Source organism: Apus apus, chromosome 2 (genome assembly GCF_020740795.1).
Source record: "Apus apus isolate bApuApu2 chromosome 2, bApuApu2.pri.cur, whole genome shotgun sequence".
Lineage (NCBI taxonomy): Eukaryota > Metazoa > Chordata > Aves > Apodiformes > Apodidae > Apus > Apus apus.
In genome coordinates this window covers 136,802,243-136,820,746 of record NC_067283.1, presented here as the reverse complement: position 1 = coordinate 136,820,746, position 18,504 = coordinate 136,802,243, and the positions used below count along the sequence as shown (strand labels likewise).

Below are 18,504 nucleotides of genomic sequence, written 5' to 3'. Positions count from 1 at the left end.
TGAATGCTATTAAAGAAAGCATTTTAAAGAAATGCTTTTATAGAAAAATTGTAAGCCAGTACCAAATTTCTATTCAAGCACTGCCTTCTGGAAAACACAATGCTTTATTTTTGAGTTTTTTAAAGGCATTAATCTTCAAGACCTTGCTGCAGAGACCCACTTGTTTCAAGAACAGGAGGTGCAATTATTATCTGGAATCAAGTTTGCTGTCAACATTTTCCAGACTCCTACAACAGCAGATAATCAGAAACTACCCTGTTTTCTCCCCAGTTTGTCAATATCTGTGCTGAACTACAGAAATATTAGAAAACACTGGCAGAGAAACTATCCCAAAATACAATACCTAAGACTGGCTAATTGGAAAATGAACCCTTCTGGAACTGGTGCATTTCCAGAGAGGAATACTGTAAAGTGCTTCAGGAAATCCCCATAGAAAGAAGGCAAAGAAAAAGGTCCCATAAGTTCTTTGCTTTATTCTTGAGATCTCCTGGTTTAGACGGGCAATTTCCTTAATATCTGATCAAGAAGGAAAGCAACTGTTTGTGAGGCTTGGGTCAAGGACAGGAAAGATTTCACAGTGCAAAAGGATCCTGTCCTAAATGCAGAGAAAATTATTTGAAGCCACTTTATATACAAGAGTCTTGTACCAGGTAAGATGGACTGCAAATGCTCCAGATCACAGACAAACAGGTTCCATTAAAAAAAACCCAAAACAAACAACAAAACAACAAGCTTGGTTTAATTAACATTTTGGAATGTTAAGAAGTATAAAACAAGTCAGAAACCTCATCCAACTTATCCCAATTTCTGACCGACTTATTAGTGCTGTAAAGGTGTTTAATATTCTCACAAGAAAATTTTAATTGTAGAACTAGTTGATAATATCTTCTGTTATATTTTCCACAAAGCTGTTGCAGTCACACTGAATCCTCACTGTTTCATATGTACCAAATTTCCATAGTTAAAAACCTGCAGTCTTTGGCTGCAGATTTTGAACCAATTGCAGAGTTGGAAAACATCTCAGTAGTTGGTCAGATTCTTGCTCATGGAAACAGAAACTTTTAATAGAAACTGGCTGATTAGTACAGTAAGTGCCAATTTTCCTCAGGAACCCTTTGTCTATGCCAGAAAAAGAGAAGAAAAGAAAGCATAAACAAAAAAACCCAACACTGACACCTGGGAGTCCTTATGCTTTGTCAAGCCTGTTGAGATCTGCCATATGTGACAAACAAACCAGAATTGTGATGGAGGAATTAAAGACAATGACACCCCTGAAAGCTGTTAGTGCTATAAAAAGCAATTATGAAGTCCCACAGGTAAAGGAATGTCATTAAGATTTCTGCTGGCATACTATGCTGTTCCACAGGGCAGTAGTGCCCATTCTTTCTGTACATTAAGCAATCCAACAGGCAGCAAAAAGAAAGGCTAAACTAGGAAAATACACTAACTCAGTCTTTCTCCATAGACAAGAAACAAGCCCAAACCTAAATCTTAGGACACCAAGGTAACAAAATCCCCACGGATTATATCCTTACAAATATTCTCTGCCAACATAGCATTTTCTTCTCCTTTCTTTATTAAAATGATAATTAGACTTTTGTAAGGTGAACCCCTCTCTTTTCTTGTGTCCATTTGTAAGATAGTATCATAATCCATTTGCCAATTGAAGCACCCCAGCCCTGTAGCTGACTCACTAAACTGAACAGTCATCTCCCATAACAGTTTCCTAGTATATTAATAGAATAATAGATTTTTTTTTAGTTGTAAAAGACCTTTAAGATCATTAAGTCCAACCATTAACCTAGCTCTGCCATGTTTTCCACTAAATCATGTCTCCAGACTAAAGAACTCCAGTTCCCTCAGCCACTCCTCGTAGGACCTGTCCTCTCAACCAGCTTCATTGCCCTTCTTTACAGATCCTCCTGTAAAGCCTTCCTACCCTCTAGCAGATCAACACTCCTGCCCAATTTGGTGTCATCTTCACACAACTTGATTTCATCTGCACACTTACTGAGGGTGCACTTGATCCCCTCATCCAGATAATTGACAAAAATAGTAAACAGAACTGGGAGCCCTGGGGAACACCACTTGTGACTAGCCACCAACTGGATTTTACTCCATTCAAATGCTTTAGGCCAGCCACCCAGCCAGTTTTTTACCCAGAGAAACATACACCCACCCAAGCCATGAGCAGCCAGTTTCTCCAGAAGAATGCTGTGGGAGACAGTAGCAAAGGCTCTATTAAAGTATAGGTAGACAACATCCACAGGCTTTCCTTCATCCACTAAGTGGGTCACCTCGTCCTAGAAGAAGATCAGGTTAGTCAAGCAGGATCTGACTTTCATAAACCCATGGTGTATGGGCCTGATAGCCTTATTATCCTGTATGTGCCATGTGATGGCACTCAAGATGATCTGCTCCATAGCTTTCCCTGACACCGAGGTCAGACTGACAGGCCTGTAGTTCCTCAGTTCCTCCTTCAGGCCCTTCCTGTAGGTGGGCATCACGTTCGCTAACTTTCAGTCAACTCGGACCCCACAGGTTAGCCAAGACTGCTGTTGGATTATGAAAGGTGGCTTGGTGAGCACTTCCACCAGCTCCCTCTGTACCCTTGGGTAGATACCATCTGGCCCCATAGACTTGCGGGTGTCTAAGTGGTGTAGCAGGTCACAAACATGGCTCCATTCTGCTCCCTATTCTTGTCATCCAGTTCAGGAGCCTGGGTACCTGAAGAAAAACTGGTTTTGCTACTTAAGACTGAGGCAAAGAAGGCATGAAGTACCTCAGCCTTTTCATCAGCCTTTGTCATTATTCACTATTTGTCACTTTTTTCCCATCTCTTCCTCTTCCTGCTCTTCTTTTCAATCTTCTCACTCACTATGATACTGACAAGACAGATATTTTGTGGTAGTGGATGTAGAAAAGCTTTTTCTTCCCTTCTTTCTTACTACTCTGGTAAGTTGACATAATTCCAGGAGGGGTTATTCAAGAGTAAAGTACTGCTGAGATCATATAAAACTGACTTTGAAATCAGATCCTGGCCCTGAAATGGAACAGTCCATGGAAGAAAAAATCACAGTGAGCAGCACTGAATCCTAACACTCGGTGAGTCTATGACCACTAACAAATCACAAAGAATGTAATTTATTCTACAAAGAACAAATAAAAATGCTATTCTATCCATTTCTAATTATGACTGATAGATGATAAAGATAACGTTGGGGTTTTTTTCACTTGCCAACAAACACACTATGCTAAAACCATTACTATGAAGCACAGATATTTTTCCTATCTGTAAGATTATTAAAATTATTCAATGTAAAGGAGAATATATCAATACCTTCTATTACATGTATATTGTCAGTGGTTTTTTTGAGGATTTTGTTTGTATTTTAGCAGTCTTTACACCAGAATTGGAAATGAAAACTTATAATCTTGATGCTCTATCAAAAGTGTACCTATTGCAGAATCAGATTTACACTTGAGTAGTTTGATGGCTCTTGCAGGTTTCTTTTTTTCCCTATGCAAAGCCAATATCATTACTTCCATGTCATCTAGCTTAGTTCTCTGCTAATGATCCCCAACAAAAAAAAGGTATCTGCAATAGCAAAAACCCACTTAACCTATTATGGAGTACAGTGGTGTTCTGTGATGTCTTATGAAAAGGATTTTGAGAATTTTTCAATTGTAGCAATAATACATGTCGTGAGAGACTGTAAGACCCACTGAAGATTTAAGTTCTAGATTTTTACCAGCAGGACAGGAATTTTAATGCCACTTAATAGTCCTCTTAACTCATTTGTAGAGACTTCAATTTCATTAATTTGCTGAAGAAATCTAACAAAAACAGCATTATGGGGACAGCTGTGATGTAGGAAATAGCATTTCTATGGGAACAATGTTTGCAGTCAATACAAGTATTCATCTGCCAATTCACATGAAAGACACTGCAGGTTGAAAATTGTAGTGATGTAGTCTCTTGAGATTCACTAGGTCAAAAAATCTTATTAAATAATTTGTGACATAAATCGCTAGGAACTACTGGACTGAAATAATTATCACAAGAAATAACAAGAAAGTTGGTGGGAAACAATGTATTTTTTTAAGTATATTACTACTCAAAGAAAACTTTAGTGCATATCTCAAAATCAAAGTGTCAACATTTTTATATGAAGTATCTCTTCCAAAGGTTTCTTTCATTACAAAGCAGCAATACCTCACCTGTTACAGTACCTAGGATGACTTGAACTGGATCTTCCCCAATCTGTTGTTTATCAAGTCCAGCATACTGCTTTATTATTATAAGTTCATAAATATATAGCTTCTTCAATATTACGACTAGCACATTTTTTTATATTGGAACAAATTTAAAAATTTTTTGGGGTCAGGCTATTGGACTTCTTGTCAAACACTAGCACGACAAATGAGTGAAGCAGAAAAAACACTGTAACAGATAACACTTTCCAAACACTAGCAGTTGAATTCTTCACAGAGCATCCAAGATTTTTGATAGAAGTTCTATGAGAGAATCATCAGCCATTTTTAATATAAAAATACAAATTATAACATTGCCTTAATTTATATCAGGTTTTAAATTTCAATTAAGCACTACAAGAGTTCTGAGTGGCTTACAGTACCTCAATTAAAGTTATAAAAATTATTGTATTCACATTAATCTACTGCTGATAAACTTTAAAGTTGTTTTTTTTACCAAGCTATAGAAAAGATTTATTACCCTGTTAACAGTTGTGAATCTATGAAGAAACCCTTTCCTTTGATACAGTGAACAAAACCAGACACTTACTATGAGTGAATTCAAAAGAAGGCTATTGAGAACACTAGCTGAGGTCCAAAAGTCTTGTATTAGACAGCTGTCATTAATTTGGTATTAATTTATAGACACAAGTAGTCCATACGAACCCTGAAGGCTTGGCCATAAGGTAAATTCCAAGCACAGATAGAGTCAGTTTTGACTAACAACCTTCTTAAACCCACCCTGCTAAAGAAGTGTTGCATTTGTAAATGCAGGTTAACAACAAGATTGCCAAATTAAAACTGACAGTGGGCAACCAGATTTAGTTGAGATAATCTCTTACAGAAATTCACCTTGCATGTACTTAATATGAAAGTTTAAGGCATCATTCTGTTTTCTATATTAACACTGCTGCCTAAGTCACAAGCTATACTTACAAGCTTGCTTAGGGCTACTCAGATTTGCTACTCAAAGGGCTGAAGAGAAATGAAATCAAGCAGCAAATTCATAAACTAGACTTTAAATCTGCTATCTGTCGAAGACCTAAAACCAGTAGTTATAATATGAAATCAAGTCTAGAAACAGAAAAATTTCAGACTTGAAGGCAGAAATTCTCAAAACTGTGTAAGAGACATCATTGATTACCTCAAGGTAACAAGAACTACAATTTAGCATCTTTAGTTGCTAAATTGAATTTACCCGGAAAGAAAAATTTCTTATTTAGCAAGCACACTGACAGCTAGAAAATTTTGAAAGACAGACATGCAGGAACTGACTAGGATGGGCTACTGAGACTGCATTTAGAGAAAAATCACAGAGCAAACAGGGAGAGCCAGATGTCCATAAAGGGCTTTTTTTAAAATAAATTGCTGTAGTTAATATGGATTTCACTTTAGCTGCATTTATATCTCCCTAACAGAAGACTGGATTGCTTTGAATAGTACTGTACACTGTGGATATGCTCATGTTCCTTGTACTGCTTATGTGTATGTGTGTGGCAGTGGGTGTCTAAAGAATAAAGCAACACTGACATTTCCTTGTAAATGATTAATTCCTTATAAATTCAGGTTGCCTGAGGATTCAAAAAAATCAGGGTCAGAATAGGCACTGCTAACATCCACCAAACCCATAGCATCTCTCTTAACTGATCTTTAGGGACTGAGAGCTAAATGGACATGAGCAAGAGATGTGAGGCCATAATTACCTCAACCAAAGAAACATTATCTGGGACATCATGATCTTGCTTGACTTCTGTCACTTTGACAAAATGAATGTTGAGTCACTTTGGGCCTCTAGGGGAAATTAGAAAAGCACACAGAAAACTTAAGACCATCATAAAAAGAAAATGTTGTGAGGAGACTTGGCTTACATCTTTCTGAGGACAAGTCTGCAAACTTTGTTTTTCTGACCTGGGGAGGACAGGTCTATGCCCAGAATTCCCTGCTAAGGCAATGTGTAATTGCACACCAGGCACATTTTGAGCAAAGGCTCCTCTTGTTTACTTTGGGCCTTCAAAGGAATCGTGCTTATGTTATGGCTACAATCTGGGAAGTGCTGGGCTCCTAGGGGTATTGGTAGGGAAATATATAGGCTTATTTCCTACTAAGGGCCACTTCATGGCGCATCTCCCAGCTTCTTTGAGTAACACCTTACAGACTTTATAGACTAAGGTGAGTACAAACACCATGCAGGTACAGTGATAGTACTGAACCAAAATGTTTGGTTCCTTGGTCAAGTAACATTAAAATCAGATAGACTGGCAAACTGCTGGGGTATCATCTTACCTTAGGAATAAACAAAGCAATAGGAAGATCAGCACTGGGCCCCTGACCCTTCATTAAAATATCATAGTTCCCAGGTGGCTCTAACAATATGTTTCAAATGCACTGGCTCAAAACCAGTAACTGTTTTAGAAATAATTTTATGAAGTAACAGGAGTTTGTTTCTTAGAAGTCTAAGTGATGTGCTTATTAGTTATTTTTAATGAAGTACATTTAAAGGAATCAGGAAAGGAACTTTTCTATCAAAATAATACTCAGGTAAAATCAGTAAAAACATACAGCACTAAGAAAGAACTTCAGAATCATAATATCAAAGAAAGAAAAGCCAGGTGGGTTTCAACACTCAGTTCCTATTTTTGGAAGTTTCTACCCCACACTTAGTTGTTGATGTTGCTATTCCTGTCCACAGACCTTTTGTGCTCAATCCTGTACCAAAAGATAAAAAATTCTATTGAAGAATTTATTAATCAATCCAGTTTAAAATATCTTCAGAAAATTAGTCTTTTTTTAACACACATAAAAGTGCAAAAACTAATTTCAACATTTAGATTTGCTTCAGATCCTCATTTTAATTTTCCCCTTCATCCCTACTTCACTGCATGTCTGCAGGGCTTTTCATCTGCACCTCTTCACACCTCATTTTTTTAAAACTACAAACGCACTGGTTTTAAACAACCTATTGTAAGAGGAGTACATCAATGCTTTCTGGATCACAGGTCAGAGCTGACTCAACAGAGGCTGAAGTGCAGGCTGCATTCATGAAGAGCGAAGTGGTTTCAATAATACTCTGTTGCTGTCAAAGAAAAAACTCCTGAGTTTCCTGCTGAGCACAATATATCGAAGCTGCAGACTGTTTCAAATGACATATTTTCACTTTGCACCTGTTAATAATGTGTACCTCCAAATTCATTACTTTATTATTTCCCAGTGGATCAAAATAAGTTTACTAGCTGTAAAGGAGTCTATACATCCTGTACTTCAAATCAGTTCGGCAACTGCAGCCACATCTCGTTTTTCCTCTTCATCTCTGAAGTAACCTACCATATTATTCTAAGTGAACTTACTGGGGTTTTGTTTTCCAATTACATTTCAAAACCTTTCAAAACATCTCTCTTTCCCTTTTTTCCATTCATTTCAATGTGCTCCTCCCAAAGTCCTCAATAATTGCTTAGGATTTCAAAAGTATACTCTTTTCTTATTTGCTATGCTACAATTAACCATGCCCTAATATGTTACTTCCCCTAGTTGCCACAGTTTATCCCCCTCTCAACTTTTTTTTTCTCTCTAACCTTTCATTCAAAATGTGCTGTAGTAGATTCTCATTTTCTGCCCACCCAGTTAACTGTGATGTAACACTGTCTATTTGTGTTTGGGTATTACTGTCCTCAAACATCATCCCTTGGTCAACAGCACTTCAAAGCATTATCTCATCTGCAATAATAACTCCATCTCATTTCCCCTGTATCCTCCTGCCTAAACTAAAACCCCTTTCCTTGGCACCTCCTAATGAAACACTTATCTCAACTCAGTATCATTAAACTCAGTATTTCCCATCAAGACCTTCTGCTTCTTCTCCCAGCCATGTGGACCATGCATGTCATTAAGGCCTGCTATTTGGACAGGCCTTTTAATTCAGGGTTCATATTAGATCCACTTGTTTTGTGACTTGCACATGGTTTCCATTTCACATCCCCTACCATCTCAGTCCTCCCACACAGCTAATTGTTTCAGATGCCAACTACTGCAGTGCTTTTCTCCAGCCTTAATAATTTACCTACCCTAACCCCTTCTAGGATAGTGTAGTAAAGAGAAGTATCATAGCATTTCAATTGTCTTTGTCATCTTTCTGCACATATCAGTAAAATGCTGTACTCTCTTTTATCCAGTTATCTTTATTTTCTAGTATTTTAGCAATTGTTCATTATCATGTGCATCTTCTCACATTCAAGACTGAAAGATCAGTTCCTGCTGCTCATCAAACTTGCCCCATCATCCACTTGATACATTTTTAGTAACCACTTCATATTTTTATCCCATTGCCACAAATGCCTGAAAACAGCTCTCCAGAAACATTCAGAAATCTATCTTATTTTCTTTCTTCAAATTCCCCCTTACTACTTTCTTTTGTCAAAAAATCCCCACCCAAGTACTGACTCCTGACGTGTGGAACAGTGAAATCCTGCTCTGTGATTAGAATTTCTGTGTATTCATACAATAAAACAAAACTATCATCGCTATCAAAACTAATGTTTAGGATTGGTATTTAGAAAAATTTTAAGGAAGGTTAAGATTTCAAACAGTCTTAAACATTGTTAATGCTATTAATGTAATGTTATTAATGCTTACACACTAGACCTAAGAGGGGTTTTTTTGTTTCTGAAATTATCAGGGAGATGGAATAAGAAATGATGTCAGATAACCGTGCATAAAGAAGCTTTAAAAATTACAACAAAGAAGCTTGATCCATACTTTCTGTTCACTAAAATGTTGCCAAAAAAGAACACAATTATGTTTTCCCTATCGTTCAACCAGATGCCAAGGCTTAGTTTTACAGGGTTTAATAAAGGCAAAATCTGATAGTGTAGCTATTTCTGCCAAAATGATTTATTGATTTATTGTGCTCCAGTGCTCCAAAAGCTAATGCAGTTTATTGCCCTGAGGGACTCTCTAATATAGGCATGTGATGAATCCGTGATGGATGTTGGTCTTCATGGTCATTTAAGCTTCACAGAACCCACTTATGATTTCAGCAGATTGAAGCCCTTAGTGTGACTATTTCCATTACCCATAAAGTATAAAAGCACACTGACTTATGATGTATCCATAAAGAACTAATTTTTGATGGTGGAGTAATTGAGAGCAGGTCTGTGTTCCAGATTGCTCAGAGGAAAGGTGACTTCTGTTCAACTAAAGATGCAACTCTGAAGTAAAAATATATGTTAAAATTCCCATCTGCAATATAGCTTTTCTTGATGCCCAAGGTCTAAGGAATGAGATGGTAATTTACTACTGTTCTGATGACACCAAGCTGGGAGGAGTGGCTGACACACCAGAAGGCTGTGCTGCCATTCAGAAAAACTTAGACAGGCTGGAGACTTGGGTGGGGAAAAACCTGATGAAGTTCAACAAGGGCAAGTGTAGAGTTTTGCATTTGGGGAAGAAAAATGTCATGCACCAGTACAGGTTGGGGGCTGACCTGCTGGAGAGCAGTGTAGGTGAAAGGGACCTGGGGGTCCTGGTAGACAGGAGGATGACCATGAGCCAGCAATGTGCCCTTGTGGCTAAGAAGGCCAATGGCATCCTGGGGTGTATTAGAAAGGGTGTGGTTAGTAGGTCAAGAGAGGTTCTCCTCCCCCTCTATTCTGCATTGGTGAGGCCGCATCTGGAGTATTGTGTCCAGTTCTGGGCCCCTCAGTTCAGGAAGGACAGGCAACTGCTGGAAAGAGTCCAGCGCAGAGCCACAAAGATGATTAAGGGAGTGGAACATCTCCCTTATGAGGAAAGGCTGAGGGAGCTGGGTCTCTTTAGTTTGGAGAAAAGGAGACTGAGGGGTGACCTCATCAATGTTTACAAATACGTAAAGGGGTGAGTGTCAGGGAGATGGAGTTAAGCTTTTTTCAGTGATGACCAGTGATAGAACAAGGAGTAATGGATACAAATTGGAGCATAGGAGGTTTAAGGTGAATATCAGAAAAAAATTTTTTACTGTGAGAGTGACAGAGCACTGGAACAGGCTGCCCAGAGAGGTTGTGGAGTCTCCTTCTCTGGAGACATTCAAAACCCGCCTGGACGCCTTCCTGTGTGATGTACTCTAGGTGACCCTGCTGTGGCGGGGGGGTTGGGCTAGATGATCTTTCGAGGTCCCTTCCTCCTATGATTCTATGATTCTATGATTCTATGATTCTATGATTCTCTGATGGACGAACTAACTGTTTTGGTCCACTTTGGTTTCTCAAACACCTATTAATATGTTTTGTTATTAAGTGATGCTCTGGTGATCGTTTAACATTGGTGGTGGGACAGAAAGTATTTTTTAGAAAGCTGAAGTTGTTAACTCTATCTTACAACATTGCCAGGTGCAAATTAATATATAAATTGCCAAACAAGCTAGCAGAAGGCACTGAATTTACAGCAATGCTTAGGATTGATCCTGCCTTGGATTTGTCCACTGAATACACAAGTCACTGTATTTTGACTACGTAACTATGTTTGCATACAAATCTATATATATACATATATCTGTATGTGTATAGGAATCAGTCTGGGTGCTTCAGTTTGCTTCTTGCCCTAGAGGAATGCTCAGACAATACTAAAAAAGATGAGTACTTATTGTACCATGGCAAGGAAGGAAGAAACTTTCCTTTTTATTCACAACTTGCATACTCAAAGTGATCAAATCAGGCAAAGTGGGCAAATAATACTAGAGGCTGATTTCCATGTTGGGAGCCAAGATCTAACACAAACAAAAGTCACTGCACAGCAGTTACTTAATAATATCTTGTTTCTCTATCAAGCAGGGACTCCTGACTTGTGCTGCTTCTCCCTGAAGGCAGAGAACAGCTAACAAGCAGAAGAACAAACTGGCACAGGAAACAAGAAGTTCTTTCTCAAAGAGGACTTTTTTGTGAGGGACAGCAATTTGGCTGAATATTAACCTGAGTGACAGCTGGAAACTGGGAACAGAGTCGTTTTTTTTGCCAGGCAGGACTTTCAGGTCCATTAAACTGGGAACTTAGTGGGAGCCAGGAGAGAAAAAGGTCTCTAAACCACACACACCATTTAGCTGTTCCTGGGACACATGCACCAAGGCAGTCTTAAAGACAGTTGCTTAACAAGTGCTTTTGCTGAATTCCAAAATGCACTCACATGAGATAAGCAATGATGGCACTTAACATACAAAAGCAGTGATATGGCTACATGGGCCCATCCAACCCCAGACTGAACGCCAGGCATTTTTATTTTCTTTTTCTCACACCTTTGCTTTGTCTATGTACACCTGTTTGTGCATGTGCATGTATGTACATACGTAAGTTTGTACCAAAGGAAGAAAGTGGACTGCCACAGAGTGCTCTTTGCTTACCCTAATACATATGATCACGGTTTTACAGACACAAGTTATCTATAGCTCGTGCAGAATTAGACAGTTAAAAGAAGGGGTTTTTTTTCTGAGATTTTCTGCCATTCTTGTGTAGGTGAGAAAGAGTTCAAGAATACTGAGAAAATCTCAAACTCATTTTTTGTTAACGAACAAAGAAGGAATATTGTATTTCTCATAATGCAAATTACATAGATTTCACAACACAAAATGTCATTTATATTAAAAGCCATGGTTCAAAGGAATTGTGGTAAAATGTATAATTCTAAAATATTATCTGATAAAATCAGAGTCAATTATGCTGTAATCTTTCTGGACACAATACAGCAGCAGAGGTACATGAACCCTCCACAATACAGCAACCCACAACTGTTATTCACATGGAACAGATTGTAGATCAATATGCACATTTATCAGACTACACAAAGGGGATTTAAAAAAAAAGTCCAAATTATTTTCTTTAGTAGTGCCACAAAAGAAAGTAAAGATGTTTTAGATATTAATGAGATATCACTCAACAAAAGATTTTTCCCTGAAGTAATAATTCAAGTAGGGAATATAATGAGGAATCTTACAATTTCTATTGTTCATTATAGTCAAACCATAACTCTATTCTAATTAAAGAAAATTTAAAGAAGAATATGCTGCAGTTGCATGCATAATAATTAGTTAAGTTAGTCTGCTGTGTAATTCAGTATGCAGAAAAAATTCACTAGAGCCAAGAATGAAACTTGCTTAAATATGAAAGCATCATGACTGAAAGCAAAAAAAGCCCCAACAAAACAAGCTGCAGAGAACACAGACACTAAGCTAAGCAAAGGGGAAAAAAAAGGGAAGATGAATAGGGTTTTGGTATAGGAGGAAGAAGAACAGGTCTATAGAAACAGAAGTATATTTTACCTGTCATCCTCTTTCCCTTCCTCAGCTTGGTCTTCTTGAGCTTTTTCATCATGCCCTGATTCTTTGATTTCTTCCTTATCACAGTTCTCTATCACCTCTTGCCCTTCCCCTTTTTCATTATTTTCTTGCTCCTTTGCTCTTTCCTCCTCCTCCTCTTTTTCTTCATCCTCCCGAAATACTTCATCTTGTTCATCCCCTTCCAACCCTCCCTCGTTTTTTCCCTCAACATCCCTTGTCCTTCTGAAGTCAATGAAAATTGAAAAAGGCATGCAAAAAAGAAAAAGAGGAAAGAATAAATTAAAGTTAAGGTCATGGAAAAGAGCATGCATGAACTCACAAGCAAGGAAATGCAAAATAAATTAAATAAAAACTAAAAGATGGAAGCAGTCATAAGTTAAACTATGCTGGCTAAGATTCCAGCCTACACTAGAGTACCTTGGGATGTTTTCTTAGGACAGTCTCTAACTCCCTCTTTGAATAAAAATTTGCATGGCAATACATCACAATTAGAAATCGTACGTAACTACATGGCAGAAACAACGTGGTCCTAACAGTGCTCATATAAACAGATGTTTAAACAGTCTTTTCAAAAGCAACATTTCTCTCAACAGAACAAGTTTCTGAGAATTAATACAGGCTGACATTGAGTTTTGCTAAGAGATACAGGTGAGTTACACCTCGCAAGATAAATGATCTGCCATTCCTTCCACAGCCAAAGCTCCTCTGAGTGTGCACAGGGTACAGGCAAAAGAAATGCTTTGTTTTGCTCACAGATACATTATGTACACCTTGCCGAAGAGCAATTCAGTGGTTGTACGCCTACAGTTAAATTGGACTAGTTTAACTACTAAATAAATTTAATTGGTCTGTGTAAGTATTAAATAAGACTCCCATAAAAGTTCAGCAGCTCCAGTTTAAAATGAAATTAAGATGCCTCTGACATTGCTGGCACTAATTTTCAAGTTGAACTGTCTTTTCAGCCATATTAAGTATTTTACAAAATGGTTTTCAGAAAGTGCAAATTTAAGTGTCTCTAATGCTTGCTGACAACACGTTTTTTTAGCATGTTAGGATAACCCAAGATGACAAAACTTGACTAAAACCAAATACCATGATGACTTTAAATAGCATTAGAAATCAGTATTTTGCAGATTGACTGCAAATTTCAGCCTAGGCAAAGTATTAATTTGAAATACAATTATTGACAGAAGTTTAGTTACATAAGTTATGCTGCCATGGCTAGCACTACAGCTCCTCACCTTATTTTCTTGTTTCCCCTTGGCCGCTCTGACTGGACAGACATGTAGCTTGTGCTGCTGAACCGTGAAGCGCTGCTTGTCCGTGACACAGCGGAGACATCACTGACATCACTGTCTGAAGACTTATTGGAAACATTGTCTGAGCCTCGCTGAGGATCCCGTCCTGACCGATACTGTAAGAGGAAAGGGACAAAGACACAGCTGTTGTCAGTGACATTACCACAAATTAGCTACGGAACTGGTCCCTGATGCCATCTAAACTGCCCTTGTCACCGGACTGACTGAACTTTTATAATGAAGTCTTTAACTGATATAGAATAGAGATTATGCCTTGTTTTTTATTAATTTTACTCTGCTTTGCTATCCCATTCAAGTAATTAGCTCCTCAGCTTCACCGATAGAGTGATTTGTACAGAATTTCCAGCTCTTTCAAAGGTTTTCACAAACCTTAGCAAAGTCATCTAAACCATCATAGAATATTCTTACCACAACAGTTTCACCAGTGTAGGAAAGCAAAGCAGAGAGGCAGGTGACTGGAGATCAGCAGTAAGCTCATACAACACAAAAGAGTGTTGTGCAGAGGTATTCAAGTTAGATCTGAAAACAATTATTATGGCTTTTTATTATTGTATTTGAGTGCCTATTTATCATAAATGAATTTTACAATTAGAAATAGCAAGTTACTTTGTCTCTTTTGAGACAGGGAAATAAAATAAAGACCAAACAAATCTGTTGATGCATGTTACCCTGAACAACTGTTGCACGCAGTGCCCAAGCACAGCTTGAACTGCACACGTACAAAAGAATGGCTGCACATGCTGCAGCTGGCTTCCTGATCTGCACCAATTTACAGTATTTGTGTTCATCAGCAAACCACTCCCCAGCCTTTAAATGTGAGAAGCCATTTAGCCAGCCATAAATTGACAGAGTATCTCTGTGATTGCAAAGTTTAAATGTTGTTATATTTACTTACTCTTTTTTTAATTTATGCCATTAATATTTTTGCTTGATAAACAAGACAGTACATATTATTATTGAGATATTTATTTGGGAAGATAAAAGCCATGATTAAACAACTGTCCTGATCATCAGAGATAATTTGACATTTATGCCAGAATAAAAGTATTGTTCTACTGTAGCAACTCCTTTCAAAAGAGCAACTACTTAGCCCTTTAGAGAAGGAAAAAATTACTGCAGCGTAAAGTGTATATATTCAGTCCTATTTATTCAGTTCCACCCACCTAACCCTCCCTAGAATAATTGTGCATTGAAGACAAAGTTGTAAGTGTAGTTTGTATTGATTTAGCCTAAAACTACCAAGACTGGGAAGAACAGCCTGGTGTACTTGGCTGCCACCATGCACTGTAGAAAAGGCAACTCAGAGCTGCTCACAGGTCTCCTGAGCTGAGGCTCCCGAGCAGATGAATTTGTTGTGCTGACCCCTAAGCTGCCAAGGCTCTGCTGTGACTGGCTCCCAACAGAGCTGATGTACAGCCAGGTCACCTACACCTGCACGAGGAGCTGTTGTACTGAGAGTGGCTGGTGACCTGGGGGCAAGCACACCACCAGCACCACAGACCTGCTGTGGCCGTCCTTTGGGGAGACAAGGGAGACTGTACCAGCAGTTGTAAATCATTGAGGGAATTGTTAATTACATTCCAATTAGGGAATAGATAATTACTTGTGGTGATTCACAGAATACAAGACCTCAACCTGCAGATCCCACACTAAGCTTGCTAAGCAGTCCATGGAAAAGAGCCCTCTGAATTAAATATGTGCAAGAGACATGAAGCTGCCAATGGCACCAGCTTTGCAGAGTTATTCTAAGGAGCCATTCTGCAGCACACTGGAAGTTTATAAAAGCTATGTTTTTTTATTTTGTCTGTTACATTTCCACACCTGGAGAACATCAGTGCTTAAAATACATTTTTATACCAATGTGCTGTATATAACCAATCAGACCCTTTCATAAATAAATCAACCTTATTGGATTTTTTTAAGGCTAATGCAAAGTAATAATATAGTGATAAATGGGGAAGACTGAAAATTGCTATGGCAAGAAAAGCAACTTAAAGGTAAATAATTTTAGAAATATAATATGAAAAAAAAATCATCAGATCATTACCTTGTCTCTTTTTTTCTAGATTGTATGTTATGGTACTTCTCGTCAAATTTTCTCAGTTGGCTCAGATGGCACAGAAGTATTATTTGATTTACTATATCAGTATGTTTTTTATTTGAATTTGGGAAAGTTAATTGATCCTTGCATTAAATCTGATTGTCTGAATATACCACATATGTTTTTAAAAGTTTTATTTACACATCATCCGAGTTACAGCCTTAACATCTGCTAGCTGCCCACCAAAGTAACATATAGAAACTAAGTTGTCTTTCCTGCTGCATAAAGATCAGATGCCTCACATTCATCCATTAACTCTGCTCCAAATTGCTGTTTATTCTGCTTCTAAGGTCTGTTTCTGACCTTGTATCTGACAAAATTTTGCTTAGGAAGTGGATTATAACAGTAAGTGTATTGCATGTTAGTGTTTCAGTAGTTTCTGAAGTGTAGACAAAAGGAAATATACTCCTTGTCTGACAGAAGTCATGCTGGTATTTTAGTTTTACATTTGTTTCATAAATTGAAATTCTGCTGCCATTTCCCATCCTTCTCTGCTGCTGTCCCTAAGTTCTGTGCTGTAGGAGTTTGCTGTCCCTGTAGTAGTTTGCACCTTCTGAATGCACCTTCCTGGGTACATCCAGCTCCCCTGTGCGGATCCTGGCTGCAGCATGGCCACAGGTTTGGATCATCAGATCCAGCAGCTACTCTCTGTGCTCCAACTTCCCTCAGAAGAAAACACAGGCAAGAGGACAGAGAGGGTACCTCATGTGCACTGCTAGCTGCCCTGGTTTGCACAATCAGGAGGTCCAGGCTGTAGTGAATTGTACCTGCCTACTACATGGATTAATTAAATACTGGGAATACTGGAATTTTTTTATTTTATTTTTTTTTTAAATAACAACAATGGCAGTAGAAAAATTATCTTCTGACTTCCCCAATGCTGGAAATTTTATTGGAATGAGGTTAAATTTTTATTTTCAAAGCAATCAAGACTCACACAATATAGGCAGCATTCTAGAGTTTATGACCCATAAAGCAGTAAAAGTACTCAACCTCTTCAAGCTGTTTAAACAATAGGAAGTCTGCTACAAGCAGATGGGTTGATCAGAAGTCACTTTTGCAGTTTGTATGGTAACATGATTATGTCCTATTCTGCTGTGCTGAACAATGGGATTTCATGATCACAGATTCCAGCAAAAAAGTTTAAAAGTTTCTAAAAGCCCTTTCCTCTGCAATAGTAAAATAACCAGCTTGAAGACCCTAACAAAGTGACAGGTGTTTGTGCCAATACCTTTCAACTGCAATAGATTACTTTCCTGAAGCAATGACTTCAAGATTATTAAAGCTGAAAAAATAATATCTGCTGTGCTTCCTAATACAGCAACCTCTGCAAACATTCTGACCTCTTTGTGAACTACCACTATATGACTGACAGGCCACATAGAGGTGCAACTGCTCTGATACTTATTTCTTGAAAGAAACTGTTTTGGAACTTTTAATTCAAAGGGAGTTTTAAAGTGTATTGTATTGCCTAAACCTATTGTTATGAGTCTTCCATCTTGGACTATACAGTCATGCAGTTGTCCAGGCAATTGAAATTGTCAGTGATTTCCAACAGTCTTTTTATTTAAATTTTTTTTCTTTTTTTATAGTCTACTCATCAATTTTTATTTGCTAGCAATTACAAAGGAACATGCAAATCTGGTCAGTGTTCTTACTGATCTAAATGTTCGGAAGATGTTTCAGACAATTGTCCATTGTGCTACTGCAAGAAGATTAAAGCACCATTCTGGACTGTTTCAACAGTTCTTTGCCTCACTAACAAAAACTCTTGAGTAGCCAGAGCATTGCAATGGTATGAAGTGTTCTGTGATTTCAACTGTAGCCTTCGGTGCAAGTTCATGGCCTCTAAAAACAGTGCAACTAAAACCAGCTCTGCTTTAGCTACCAGCTCTGCATACGGCAGCCATCAGTCTCCTGGGAGATTTAAGGACTGACCAGGGAGATTAATTCTGCACTGCTCTGGTATTAGGTACATAGTAAGCTTCAGAGTTGCCTTGGGCTTCTCAATATGGAGCTGCAACCAGTCCTAGCTCAGACTCATTCTTGGCTGTTCATCCTGACTTCTGCTTTGTAGGCCTAGATGTTACCCTGTCTTCCTCCTTTTGATTCCTAATTCATGGATTCTGCTTACTTAGCCCTGTATTTTGCTCCTGATAAATCCTGTTGGCACTGTTTCATGACTGTTCTCCTTTCAGTCAGTTCTTGCTTAGCATTAGGCACTCCTTGATCTCCTGACCCTGGCCCTACTGCCATTCTTGTGCATGAGCGGTGTGGTGCCTGAACAAGTAAATCTAGCTGTAGTTCCCTGCACATCCATTCCTTACTCCCATTCCTTATCCATCACAATTTTTTCCCATTATTCAGAACATTCCAATCTATTTCTACCTTGAATAAAAATAAGTGACTGCAACCTGATTTGCAAAACCCACTTTCTAAATGGTCCTAATCTCCAATAACATTAGGCCATCAATTGGAACATGTTGGTAAAAAAGAACATATATATTTCTATTGAACATGTGAAAAAAATCTACTTT

General features: G+C 38.2%; 1 protein-coding gene across 50 annotated transcripts in view; it reads right to left on the bottom strand.

The window, feature by feature from the left end:
• RIMS2 (regulating synaptic membrane exocytosis 2) overlaps positions 1-18,504 on the bottom strand; it is a 470,125-nt gene that overhangs the window by 62,564 nt on the left and 389,057 nt on the right. For 34 of the 50 annotated variants that reach the window (XM_051611522.1, XM_051611532.1, XM_051611536.1 and 31 more), the window contains one exon: positions 13,789-13,961. The exons of the other annotated variants lie outside the window; for them this stretch is intronic. In XM_051611522.1, the coding sequence (XP_051467482.1) occupies positions 13,789-13,961 (173 nt within the window). The remainder of the gene's footprint in view (positions 1-13,788; positions 13,962-18,504) is intronic. 50 annotated transcript variants of the gene reach the window in all.